This window comes from Astyanax mexicanus, chromosome 3 (assembly GCF_023375975.1).
Source record: "Astyanax mexicanus isolate ESR-SI-001 chromosome 3, AstMex3_surface, whole genome shotgun sequence".
Lineage (NCBI taxonomy): Eukaryota > Metazoa > Chordata > Actinopteri > Characiformes > Acestrorhamphidae > Astyanax > Astyanax mexicanus.
Genome location: NC_064410.1, coordinates 8,738,031 through 8,751,810, shown reverse-complemented (window position 1 = coordinate 8,751,810; position 13,780 = coordinate 8,738,031). Strand labels below are relative to the sequence as shown.

Here is a 13,780-nt window from a genome sequence, read left to right as displayed (position 1 = left end):
GTATTCATAGTGGCCGTTGGTGGTGGAAAACGCCGTTTTCCATTCGTCACCTTCCCTGATGCGAATGAGATTATAAGCGCTACGGAGATCGAGTTTGGTGAAGTACACGGCATTACGTAACTGTTCGAGAGCTGCTGGGATTAACGGGAGCGGGTAAGCGAATTTTTTAGTAATGTCGTTTAAGCCTCTGTAATCTATGCAGGGTCTCAAACCCCCATCCTTCTTCTTCACGAAGAAGAAACCTGAACCAACTGGGGATTTGGATGGGCGAATGAAACCCTGCGCAAGAGCTTCACTAACATACTCTTCCATAGCCTTCTCCTCATCACGAGACAATGGGTACACACGAGCTTTGGGCAGTACAGAACCCTCTATTAAATCAATAGAGCAATCATAGGGGCGATGCGGAGGTAACTCAGTAGCTTTAGCTTTACTAAACACATCAGAAAAATCATAGTACTCGGAGGGAATATCAGGGGTATCTACAGAATTAGGGCTTTCGACAGAGGTAGATTGCAAAGAGAGTGAAATTAAAGATAAACAGTTCTCACGACAGAAAGGAGACCAGGCAGTGATGTCTCCCAGGCTCCATGAAATGACGGGGTCGTGTGTCTTTAGCCATGGCGCTCCCAAAACCAGTGGATGTTCTGTGCGTGGGAGCACATAGAGAGAGAGCTGTTCCACATGTAGAGCGCTGGCTTGAAGGGTGAGAGGAAGAGTCTGCAGGGTCACAGGTTTGGAGCGTACAGTCTCTCCATCGATGGCATGGATGGAGATCGACTTGGAGAGAACTTTCGTGGGTATGGCGTGCTCCTCCACCAAATCCAGGCTGATAAAGTTCCCCTCCGACCCAGAATCTACAAGCGCTGAGACACAAAAAACATCCGTTGGAGTGGTAATAATAACAGGCAACACGAAACATTTTTCTTTAAGTTTAGAAACAGGGGTACATACCACGTTAGCGCGTGGAGTACTCTCCACGCGCTGTCCCAGAGCAGACGCTTGAGCAGAATTGGGCCGGAGTTCACAGTTAGCCCTTAGATGATCTGGACCACCACAATAGAGGCACAGGTGAAGGCGTATGCGACGCTGCCTCTCAGCGACGGATAGTCTGGATCGTGTGATGTCCATGGGCTCAGGGCTGGGTGCAGGCACAGATTCTGGAACTGGATTCCCGGACTGGAGTTGTGCAGGGCGAACCACAGGAGTGTGGCTAACAGCTTTGGGCTTACGGGAAAGGAGCTGATCCAGACGGATAGACAGAGCGATCAGCTGATCCAGGGTGAGTGAGTCGTCTTTGCATGCTAGTTCTCTTTGAATCTCGGGGTTAAGTCCGTGTCGAAACATGGAGATGAGAGCAGGGTCGTTCCAACCGCTGCTAGCAGCTAACGTACGGAACTCCAGAGCAAAGGCTGCCACAGATAGTTTACCTTGCTTCAAGGAAATCAGAAGCTCTCCACTAGATTGCCCATAGCGTGTATGATCAAAAACACTGCGAAAAATAGACAAAAAAGTGTCGTAGCTGGATTCAGAAATGCTTTCCCAAATAGCTGTAGCCCAGTCCAAAGCCTTGCCAGACAACCGAGAAATTATAAACCCGATTTTAGCTTTATCAGAAGCAGGAGGTGAGTTGCTAAAAAACACGGAGCACTGGAGCAGAAATCCATTACACTTCTCAGTGTTACCGTCATAGACCTCTGGTTTACACACAGCGAAAAAGGGAGTAGTGGGTTTGTTAGGACTGGCTACAGGGCTAACCACTGGGCTAGGGTTCTGGGTGGACAAACCCCGGAGGTGACTCATAATATCGGCTAGCTGCTGCTGTTGGTTAACCTGGTGGCGTGCTAGCTCATCAACAGCTTGGGTCACACCAGCGAGCGTTTGCTGGTGCTGACCTAGAAGCCGACCCTGGTTAGCCAAACCAGACTTAATAGACTCTGTATCCGCAGTCTCTGTCATTAAGGCCGAGTATCTTGTCAGGGCCAGACAGGAAGGAGACTGGTGCAGATACAATAAAATAACTTTTATTAAAGTTATAGAGTAAACAGGGGTAGTCAACAGAAACAGGGTCAATACCAAAAATGCACAGTGTAGAGAAACCATACCATAAACGGAGGACAGTCCAGAGTTCATACACGGAAAGGCAGTATCACAGGTTAGGCAAAAATCCAAAGTACAATAAACAGTCCAGGTCATACACGGTAATCCAACACAAGGGAGCAGGCAAAAATCGAAGTCGGTAGAAAACAAAAACAAGATCATACACGGAAAATAGCAAGGGCAAGAGAAACGCTTTGTATTGTAGGATTTACCAAACAGATACTCGGCGAGGTGTGAGCGTGAGCATGGTCCTTAAATACTCTGAGTAATCAGTACTCGGGGCTTCCTGGTGGCGTCATGTGACGTGACATGTGATCGGGAGTGTGTGTTGTGTCATGGAGTGGTGCGTTCTGGGTATTGTAGTTGTTACTGTGAGAATCGCAGATAGAGCTGGATGTGGGAGACACAGACGTGCTTTCAGCACCAGACATGACAGTATGTAACTAAATTAATGTTTTGCTGTGCTAATATTACCACGTGATTTCAGCGAGAAATCATTTTAAACCCTTATTCTGCTGTATAAGAAAATACTAATACTAGAATTCATCTGTAACAGTGGTATAAAAATGTGTGGACATCCCTGATAATGCTCATGATTTTCCTTTATAAATCATTGGTTGTTTGGATCAGCAATTTCAGTTAAATAGATCATATATCAGATGAACACAGTGATATTTGAGAAGTGAAATTAAGTTTATAGGATTTACAGAAAGTGTACAATAACTATTTAAACAAAATTAGGAAGGTGCATGAATCTGAGCACCCAAACAGAAAAAAATGACATCAATATTTGGTAGATCCTCCTTTTGCAGAAATAACAGCCTCTAAACGCTTCCTATAGCTTCCAATGAAAGTCTGGCTTCTGGTTGAAGGTATTTTAGATCATTCTTCTTTACAAATCATCTCCAGTTCAGTCAGGTTTGATTTAAGGTTTCTGAGCACGAACATCTCGCTTTAAATCACACCACAGATTTTCAATAATATTCAGGTCTGTGGACTGAGATGATCATTCCAGAATGTTGTACTTGTTCCTCTGCGTGAATGCTTTAGTAGATTTTGAGCAGTGTTTAGTGTTTAGGGTCGTTGTCTTGTTGAAGTATCCAGCTTCGGAGCAACTTTAACTTTCTCACTGATTCTTGAACACTGTTCTTAAGAATCTGCTGATATTGACTGGATTCCATGCCCCCCTCACCTTTAACAAGATTCAAAGTACCTGCACTGATCAAACAGCCCCACAGCATGATGGAACCACCACCAAATTTTACTGTGGGGAGCAGTAACGTGTTTGTCTTGGAATGCTGTGTTCTTTTTCCGCTATGCATACCGCCCTCCAAATAACTCAATTTTAGTTTCATCAGTCCACAGTACTGTATTCCAAAATTAAGCTGGCTTGCCCAAATGTGCTTTAGCATACCTCAAGTGACTCTGTTTGTAGCGTGTGCTCAGAAAAGGCTTCTTATGCATTACTCTCCCATACAGCCTCTCCTTGTGCAAAGTGCACTGAATAGCTGAACGATGCACAGTGACTCCATCTGCAGCAAGATTATGTTGTAGATCTTTGGAGCTGCTCTGTGGGTTGACTATGACTGTTCTCACCATCCTTCTCCTCTGCTTATCTGAGAATTTTCTTGTTCTGCCCCTTTAGGCTTTAACAAGAACTGTGCCAGTGTTTTTTTCCATTTCCTCACTCTGTTCCTCACAGTGGAAACTGACAGCTGAAATTTCTGATATAGCTTTTTGTTGAACAGTCTTTTTTTTTCAGGTCATTTGATTTGAGAATTTTGTTTTGAGGCTCCCATGTTGCAACTCTTCAGAGAAGATGCAAAGAGGGAAAAAAAACTTGCAATTGTCTCCTTAACTCTTTCTCATAATTGGATTAACCTGTGTATGTAGGTCAAGAGTCAATGAGCTTATCAAACTCCCTTTGTGTTCCAATACGCTAAAGGTATTAAAATCAATAAAACATTAAAGGTGCCCAAATTTATGCACCTGCCTAATTTAGATAAAATAATTCTTGCACACTTTCTGTAAATCTCAAATATCACTGTGTTCGTCTACTATAGGATATATTTAACTGAAATTGCTGATCCAAACAACCTATAATTTATAAATAAAAATCATAGAAATTATCAAACTTACCAAACATTTTCATACCACTGTATAGAGTGCTGTGAAAAAAGTATTTGCCCCTTACCTTTCTTTTGTTTTTGTTTTTTTTGACAGTCTATTTTAATATCAGACAAAAAGGGAACATGAGTAAACAGTTTTTAAATGATACTTGCATTTATTAAAAGAGACAGTCTATTCAAACCAACCTGGCCCTATGTAAACAAGTAACCTATTAATTTAAATAGGACGACACTTCATCAATCTAAAAGGAATTCAAAAACAGATAGAAAACAAGAAAACAAAGGCATTGATCATCTTTTAGTCTGGAAAAAGGTTATAAAGTCATTTCTAAAGCTTTGGACCACGGTACACTGGTGAATCTTCCGAGGAGTGCCTACCACAATTACTCCACAAGGGCATGTACAACTCATTCAGGAGGTCCCCAGAGAACAGCAGGTCTCACTTGCCTCAGTTAAGGTCAGTTATTGAGACTGGGCAAAAATTATATTCATGGAAAAGTTCCGAGGCAAAAAACACTGCCGACCAAAAAGAACACAAAGGCCCATCTCACATTTACCAACAAATATCTTGATGATTCCCAGGATTTGGACTGATGAGACAAAAGTGGAAACATGGTGGTGGTAGTGTGATGGTCTGGGGCTGCATTGCTGCTTCGGTGCCGGGACAATAGTGTAATAGATGGAACCATAAATTCTGCTGTTTATCAGACAATCCTGTAGGAGAATGTCCGGCCATCAGTTTATGACCTCAAACTCAGACATACTTGGGTTCTGCGGCAAGACAATGCAGACCAACAGGTCCACCTCTGAATGGCTCAAAAAATAAAGGTTTGGTAGTAGCCTTGGTAACACACACAAAGACCAGATCTGTGACTCATCACAATTCTGTTTCTCAGCAGCTTGGACAGTTTCTTCCACCACATGATTCTCATTTGCTCTGAGATGCACTGTGAGCTGTGAAGTCTTATATAGACAGGTGTGTGTCCTTCTACATTACGTCCAATCAGTTTAATTAAACACAGCTGGACTCCAATAAAGGAGTAGAAGCATCTCAAGGAGGATCAGAAGAAAATCAGTGCTTGTTTACAGCACTGTATATACACTACATGGGGATGTTGGATTGCGGTGAGGATTTGATTGTATTCAGCAACAAAACCATCAGTGAGGCTAGATATTGGATAATCACCTCCCAAACTCATCCCAAAAGTATAGTATGGAGCTTCAACATTGCTCTGTTCTGCCGTTGTCTCTTTCTTGAACCTTAAACCTGCCTCTTTCATACTGTTTCCTCTGATATTTGGTTGCTGTACAGGATGGATATTTACTGGCTGATGGAAGCTCTACCTCACCAAACAGAACCCTGCACCCATTAGTCCTCGATGTAACCCGCACCAGTCTGACCACCCGATACTGTATCAGTGGGCATCAGTATGTGATGAACTGCCACGACTCTAAGGTACAGTCATATCCACTATTAGAGCTCCTCTGCTGCAGCAGATTACTCTAAAAACTTTGAAGTTCTACAGTCACTATACACACATTTATACAGTGTGTTTTCGGTTCCAGATAGAGGTACAGACCCAATACTCAGGTATGAACTGCTTCTAATCTTCCTTCACACAGTTCAACATTTTCTATGTCAGTAGTTTTATTCTTTAGGTCAGTGAGTGTATGATAAACAGATGTTAGGCTTTGCCCATTAATCCAGAAACTTGTAGAAAACCATACTGTTGAAAAATAGGCTGTTTAATTTGGTAACTGGGTTAAGGTGTTCTTTAGTGGCAAAGGTGGTTGTAAAGCTGATCATCCAGCCAAAAAATACTATATACTGGTAAACCAGCACTTGACCACCATAGAATATTTCAATGTTTCATTTGATTTTGGTCATCTTGCTGGTCATTCTAGTCAACCAATGTACTGTTTAGCTACCTTGGTCAGCTGACCCATCAAACACAAAAAAATCATACCCTTTACTGATCAAGAGCTAAGAGCTAAACATTCTGGTCAATTAACCAGCCTGCTATGGCTAGGGGATTTTTTTTAACTATGCTGTAGTTCATAATGCACTTAATTTAAGCAGGGAGACTTTAGTGCACATGTGTCCAAATATATTTGGACTAATAGTCTAATTGAACATTATTTTCTTTTAAAGCTGTGAACAACTCCAGGGGATACAGGAGTTCTGGTGAGTAGCGCTAACCACTGTAGATGTAAGCTCCCATATTTCCACCAGTTGACTGAGAGTGAGATAGTGATAAAGAGAGTGAGGCAAAAAGTGAGAGATTGCAAAGTAAAGTGAGGAGGAGAATGAGAAAGTGAGGAGGTGATTGAGGAGGAGAGTGTGAGAGTGAGGTAGAGTATTGACAGAGTGAGAAGGAGAGTGGAAAGTAAAATAATTTGGAAAGAGAAGGCAAAGGAAAAGAGCGTAAGAGGAGGAGATTGAGAAGAATAGTGAGAGAGAGCGAATGACAGACAAACCAAGTCTCCCTGAAGCTGCGGGAGTCTTCCGCATTTCGGTAGTGGCTCCCTGATGCCCGCGAGTCACATATAATCTCCCGGAATTCAGAACGAGTGCCCCAAACGCGCACACAGGCGACAGACTTTTTTTCTCTAATCGCGTGTGGGAAGGAGAGAGAGAAAACAGAGAGGATTCTGATTGGCCTGTTCTCTGCAAAGAGTCTGTGAGACAGCCAATCAGTTTTTAGCGTGGGCGGGCAGTGTTTTTACCCCCTCCCGGACGGGATTTGTTCAGTGAGTGAGAGAAAGCAGATCATGGCGGAGGCAATATTAATAATTATTGTAATATGATATGAAATGTTTTTGATGATATCAACTTTTGCAACTTGGGATGTCTGGAATGATATTGAGAACTTGAGGCAGAAAGTGTGAAAGTGAGGATGAGGGTGAGAAAGTGAGAAGACTGAGGAGAGTGGGAGAGTGAGGAAGATAGTAAGAGAGTGAGAAGAATGTTGAGAGTTTGAGGAGAGTGCATGCGTGTAAGAGGGTTAGGAGAGAGAGTGAAGAGGATAGTGAAGGGGAAAATGAGAGTGAGAGGGGTAGTAAAAGAGTGAAGGGGGAAGTGAGACCCTTGTAAAAAAGAAGTATACTTAAATTATGCTGAAATAGGTCTGTACTTAAGTTATGTTATTTTGGAACCAATAATTTGTACTTAATTACTACTTATTTGTAATTAAAATGAAATAAATTTGCACTAAAATCATATTGAGTATACTAGTCGTATGTTATTTTCGCCACTATTGAATATAATTTAAGTATATTTGTGTGAGCTGTCCGACTGAACTTTAAAAATCTATTAAAATTGTGATTAAAATATAGATTGAACATCACATTCATTTTGAGGAGTGTATAAAAACTGTGGAAAACAAAAGCAATATATCTCATTGCTACAATTTTTTTTACCGGCACTAAAGTAACTAAAGTAAACTTTTTAGGTATAAATTTAACACATAAAAGTTCATTATCACAGTTTTAATTTGTCAACACAAAATTGTTGTTTTGTAGCAAATTTGACAGAAGTAGAGTTTTATTGGAGAAATATTGACTCCTTTAGACTCACTTAGTAAAAGTATAGTTTTATCATAAAAAGCACAGTTTCATAAAATAATACTAAGCATATATTTTTACTAAGTACATCACCAGTATAATATCAGCACAGCCAAATAAAATATACTTTTTCAGAGTATACTGAAATACAGATTAAGTAGTTAAAAATGTAAGTATAATTAGAAAAAATATACTTGAATTATTGTGCATATAGTTCAAGTAAACTATTATTATATTTAAATACACATTTTTTTTACAAGGGGAAGGATAGTGGGAGAGTGGTGAGTAGAATATGATAGTGAGGAGGGTAAAAGAGTGGAGAGTAGCATTGGAGGGGGGGATGAAAGTGTGAGGAGGAGAGTGAGAAAGTGTAGAGTATGAGAGTGAGGAGTTTGAGAGAGGTGGGAGAAGCAGGGGGAAAAGTGGGAATAGAATGAGGGGAGAGAAAGTGAGGAGGAGAGTGAGAAAAGGTGGAAGAGAATGAAGGAGTTTGGAGGAGTGTGAGAGTGAAGAATGAGGAGAGTGAGAGATTGGGGCAGACAGTGAGAGAATGAGGCTTCACTCTGATTTGTTTTTCAGATAATATCAGAGACACCACTGTAATCTCTATCCTGCTGCCTACACTGGGAGCTGTGGTTTTTTCTCTGGGTCTAACCCTCTACTGTTTACGCAGCAGGTAAGCTTCACTCTAATTGATCACAGTGCCTGTTTCTAAATTTATAAACATATTTTTTCTCATGGATTTTAGTCAGTATTTGCAGATTCTTGTGGTAAACCACACCCAATTGTCTATTTGTGACCTTTTCTTCTCCTGTCTCTCCTCCAGAATCAGGGCTTTGCACTGTCTATCTGACTGACCCTGAATAAACCTGTCGGGTACAACTGTCCCAATGAGGCACTGAAGATTCACAGCATTCCTGCACATTCCTGAAGTCTGTCTGGGTACAAAAGGATCACTGCAGAAAAATGTACTGTCTCTGATTTCTTCTAAATATTACAGTTATGGCCAAAAATATTGGCACCCCTTAAATCTTTCTCCAAAAAATGTATTGCAATTATATTTTTTTATACACATGTTTATTTACTTTGTGTATTGAAAAAAAAAAAAAAACACAAGAAGAAAGACAAAATTGGTAGAATTTCACGCAAAACTCCAAAAAATGTTTGGAAAAACCAAAAACCTTTGGAAAAAAGAACTGAAATCAGCCGCTTCCTATAACCATCAACAAGCTACTGACACCTCTCAACTGGATTTTTATATCACTCTTCTTTTACTCTAACTGCTCCAGGTCTCTCATATTTGAAGGGTGCCTTCTCACAATAGCAATTTTAAGATCTCTCCACAGGTGTTCAATCATTTTTGGGTGCTGTTTGAAGAATGTTTGGGTTAGCTCTTTCAGGGTCGGGAGCTGCCCTGGAAAAAAAAACTCGAAATTTTATTTATTACATGTGAAATTTATTTATTTATTATATTATTTTTTGAAAAAGGTGTTCATTTTACTTCTGATTGTACTTAATAAATAAATGCTGTTGTTTTAATTCTTAATTGCTCTGTTCTTCATGTTAATCTTTTCCTCTTAACTGACTGATCACAGCACTGTTAGTAAAGGTTCTCTCAGTCTATGTTCACACTTATTTTATTATTAATATATTTAATATAACTTGTCTATAGAGAGCTGTAGACGTATTATTTGTGTCAAGTTGTTCTGTTCTTAGGAGCCAACATTCTTCATGGGATTCAACAAACATACAGTGCAATTACAATTCATAATCAATTAGCAATTAAAATAAAACTATCAAAGAATAAAATAAAAAAAGATCAGAACAAAATTGAACAATACACACATTGCACATTAACAAAAAATGCCTACAGACTAAAAGATATGTTGCACCAAGAAGAAATTAATTAAATTATCTGGAAGGAAGCTTGGTGGGTCATAGAGTGATTTAGAATGGCAGTGAGTCATGTTCAGCGGCAATTCCAAGATGAGCAGTTTGTTGTCATGTGTCATACTTCATGATGTAATGGCACATTTTGGTACGATCACCTATGGTCTTTATTACACTCTAAAAAAACAGAGGTACGATATGAGTACTTCTTTGTACTCAAAGGTACACTCTTCGTAATAGTACCCTCAAAGGTACAATATTGGTCTTTACAGGGTCAGATTTGTTCCCTTTGAAGTACAAAGTAACCATTTTAGTACCATTTAACCAGACAAAAGGTACATTCAGTATTCTGTATCACTGTACTAATGAACAGTATATATTTAAATTGCACATTTTTTATTTGAAAGCCAGATAATTTTGGATCATCAAGTTTTTGACATATATTTAGTTGATGATAATGTTTATAATCTTTATAATCTTTACTGGCTCAAAAACATGGGTACAAAAAAGACTTTCACTGAAAGGTACTTTTTTGTACCTTAATATAAGGTACAGCCCCAGCGACAAGCTTTGTACTCTTTTAGGTACAAATCTGTACTTACTTTTCTTAGTGTGCACTCTAAGAAATATAAGTACAGATTTGTACTTAAAAGAGTACAAAGCTTGTCGCTGGGGCTGTACCTTATATTAAGGTTCAAAAAAGTACCTTTCAGTGAAAGTACTTTTTTGTACCCATGGTTTTTGTGCCAGTATAGATTATAAAGATTATAAACATTGTCATCAACTAAAAATGGCTCAAAAACTTGATGATACAAAATTGTCTGGCTTTCAAATAAAAAAATTGCAATTTAAATATATACTGTTCATTAGTACAGTGATGCAGAATACTGAATGTACCTTTTGGCTGGTTAAATGGTACAAATTTGTACTTATTGCTGTTAGAAATGACTTTGTACTTCAGAGGGAACAAATCTGACCCTGTAAAGACCAATATTGTACCTTTGAGGGTACAATTATAAAGAATGTACCTTCGAGTACAAAAAAGTACTCATATCGTACCTCTGTTTTTTAGAGTGTAAGTTATGATGAAAAGCATCCCACATGTTTTAAATCAGGGACAGATCAGGTGATGCGGCTTGTTTTAAAGGCAAGCTATTGAGCATTGTCCTGCTTGAATATCCCACATGTAAGGCCACTGGTTAGTGGACCTTGTTAACCTGATAGAAGTGCTATCAACACTCTACCCCTGCAGCACAATCTACAGAAACTGTGTGAGAACATTCAAGCTGCATGGAATGGATTATCACAGGACAATATTAGGAACCTCTACAACTCTGTGCAAAGATGGATCTGTAACGTTACAGACTTCTTCTGTATGCATTTCTCAATAAATATTGTCCATATCAGTCTAGTTTATATTTATTGTTGCTGCAAACATACATTTTCCTTCTTTACTAATAGAGTTGCAACTATTTTTTTGATCATCTTCACATTATTATTTTTTTGTTATCATTCTTTAACATTAATGACCTGATACACATACGTACAGTACTCGGCATGTCAGCTTTAACATCAACACAGAGACTGATCAATAGCAACACAGCTAGCTTTAGTGACAGTGGCTGATAATTACCAGATCAAGCCAGTTTAGGGGAAGCCTGTCCATTTTTTCCCTATTATGTTAGACAATGACTGCAAACCACTAGAAGGGGCCTGCAAGTGAGTCCAAAATAAAAGGGGGGTAAATGTAACTAAACATAAAAAACACACAAAAAAATTGTAATTAACAACTTGTTCAGGATATTATTTCTAATTTAATTTGAATTCGAATTAAAAAACATTTACTTGTACGTTTTCATTTTTTTTTTTACAATAAACAGGTTTTGGGCAAAGATATTGGCTAGGATTAGTGCTACTGAGTGCTGATTGGTTTAAATGGCAGTTTAAATGGCAGTGTCGGTGTGAACAACTAACCTCACACACGTCCCTGAATTACCAGTGAAAGCAATTAAAAAATGGGCAGAAAATAAGTTCAAGATTCCCCGAGCTGTTTTCCTAAAACGCTACAGCAACTGGATTGAGGGTTATGTGCAGGACGTGGAAGGTAGCTTGGTAATCGCCTTTGTTTGTTGTATTGAAAACTTGTGTGTTAGCTAGCATGCTAGCTAAATAGTTACTAACTATCTTATTGATTGTAGAAAAATGCGCTGTAGGCACGTGTGTGTGTGTGTGTGTCTGTGTGTGAGGAGAAGATATAGAGAGGGACTCGCTGTGAGTGTGTGTGTTCAGCCTGAGTGCTAGGTTAGCTTGTTAGTGTTAGCTTTGCGTTATTTTGGTGTGGTTGCAGCCAACAGCAACCATTGTTCCATGTTTAGCAATAAAGCAACTTTTTAACATATTTCTCATCATTCTTCCCCCCAAAATCTTCAAAAACTGAGAATAAAACTGCTGACATACGAAATATCATGCTTTTGAGTTTCAGAGGTTTTTGAGATGTAAGTCATTGTTAGACAGAGGGATGGAAGGCAAGAGAGAGGCAAAGTGGAAATGCATGCTGCTTCTTGCTGCAAGTTATTTAACTTGCTGCCAAATCTATACGGATAGTCTCGGTCTACAGGACTACAGGAAGAGAGGGAAGAAGAAAGTCGAAGGAGACTGACCTTGATTTAGTGAAAAATGTTCTGTGGAAAAATAAATATATTTTAAATACAGAAAACAAATGAAAACAAATTGAGATGTTTTGTACTGCTGTTAAATGTCAAAATGACACCGATTGCCAAAGTTTAGTTTAGTAAAGAACAGATTTCTCCAAAAAATAGATGGTTATTCATTGGAAGGAATCATCAAATGACAAATCTACTCTTACTCAACACCAGTTGAGTCTAATTGGTCCATTCGCACATTCATCCATCCTGTTCAGTTTCAGCAAATTTTCACACTTCACCCTTCAGTTTTATCAAAATGCATCTCCACAGCACGTGCTACATCACCACCATAAAATTGATAGTTTTGGGATAAAATAAGTGTCTACCACTGGTGCGTTACTGACACTATCAGTGCAAATGGGCAGATTTGAAAGTTCTGGGGCCCTAAGCAATGTTTTTTTTTCGGGGGCCCTGATCAAATGTATTCTTTTGTATACCAAAATGCAATATTCAGGGTTCAAATACCTTTTACAAGGTAAAATTCGAGTACTTTTCAAGCACTTTCTAGGCCCATTTTCAAGTTTTTCCAGCGCTTTTCAGCTATGGTAAAATAATAATATCGGTGATATCTCAAAACTGCGAAAATCAATATATATCGCAAAACTATTCTCCACACTTCACAGTGACTATGCTACTGAGAAAAAAATACTTCTAAGTAAGTAAATAGCAGGAGTTATGGATTTATTGATGTCAGTTTCACACAATTTGTATTGTACAGTTTGTATATTTGGGGGTGAGTTGAGAGCATTTATACATACATATACTCAAAATTATTGATGTGCTTTTTTGTCTCACTGCAAGAGATGGTATTTTGTTTATGTAAACACAATCAGAATTGTGTTTGGTAATAGCAGAAGGAGATTAAATTAAAGCAAAATAAGTTTTATGATTCTAAATATATCATCTGTAGAGTATCCAACTTGATTGGGTCAATAATGAAACTATGACACAAAAGATCACTAGGCAAATAACCTTCAATCATTTATTTACTGAAAATGTCCCCTGGGATGGCCTCATTTCACCACAGAGCTCGTCACCGGCTCGTTCCCCGGCGCTTGCTGCGGAAAAAAATTAGTGAGCTTTGTCAAGTTTTCTGTGCTGGACTTCCTTTCCTTAATTTACCGAAGATACCTTAGTCTACCTTGCCTAGCTTAATTTGCATGTAGGGTGTCTCTTTGGTGTCTAACAAAAAATAAATAATGCGTTTTATTTTTTTTTCTCATATTTTTTGCCAACCTTTTGGCCAGCAGGGGGGCAAAGCAAGCATTTGCATGGTGTGCGTGGTGGTAAAATCTTCCCCTGAGTGCAAAATTTGACTGACAATATTGTCCATTACAGCGCACATTTATTTTAACGACTGCTCTGTTCTGTATGTTTTACAGGAGCTGTAGT

General features: G+C 39.0%; 1 protein-coding gene across 6 annotated transcripts in view; it reads left to right on the top strand.

Moving 5' to 3' along the window:
• Positions 1-8,827, top strand: part of LOC103039965 (uncharacterized) — a 43,219-nt gene extending 34,392 nt beyond the window's left edge. For all 6 annotated transcript variants that reach the window (XM_049475864.1, XM_049475860.1, XM_049475859.1 and 3 more), the window contains 5 exons: positions 5,542-5,685; positions 5,796-5,820; positions 6,382-6,414; positions 8,373-8,469; positions 8,620-8,827. In XM_049475864.1, the coding sequence (XP_049331821.1) occupies positions 5,542-5,685; positions 5,796-5,820; positions 6,382-6,414; positions 8,373-8,469; positions 8,620-8,650 (330 nt within the window). In that variant the 3' untranslated portion in view covers positions 8,651-8,827. The remainder of the gene's footprint in view (positions 1-5,541; positions 5,686-5,795; positions 5,821-6,381; positions 6,415-8,372; positions 8,470-8,619) is intronic.
• Positions 8,828-13,780: the final 4,953 nt, after the last annotated feature.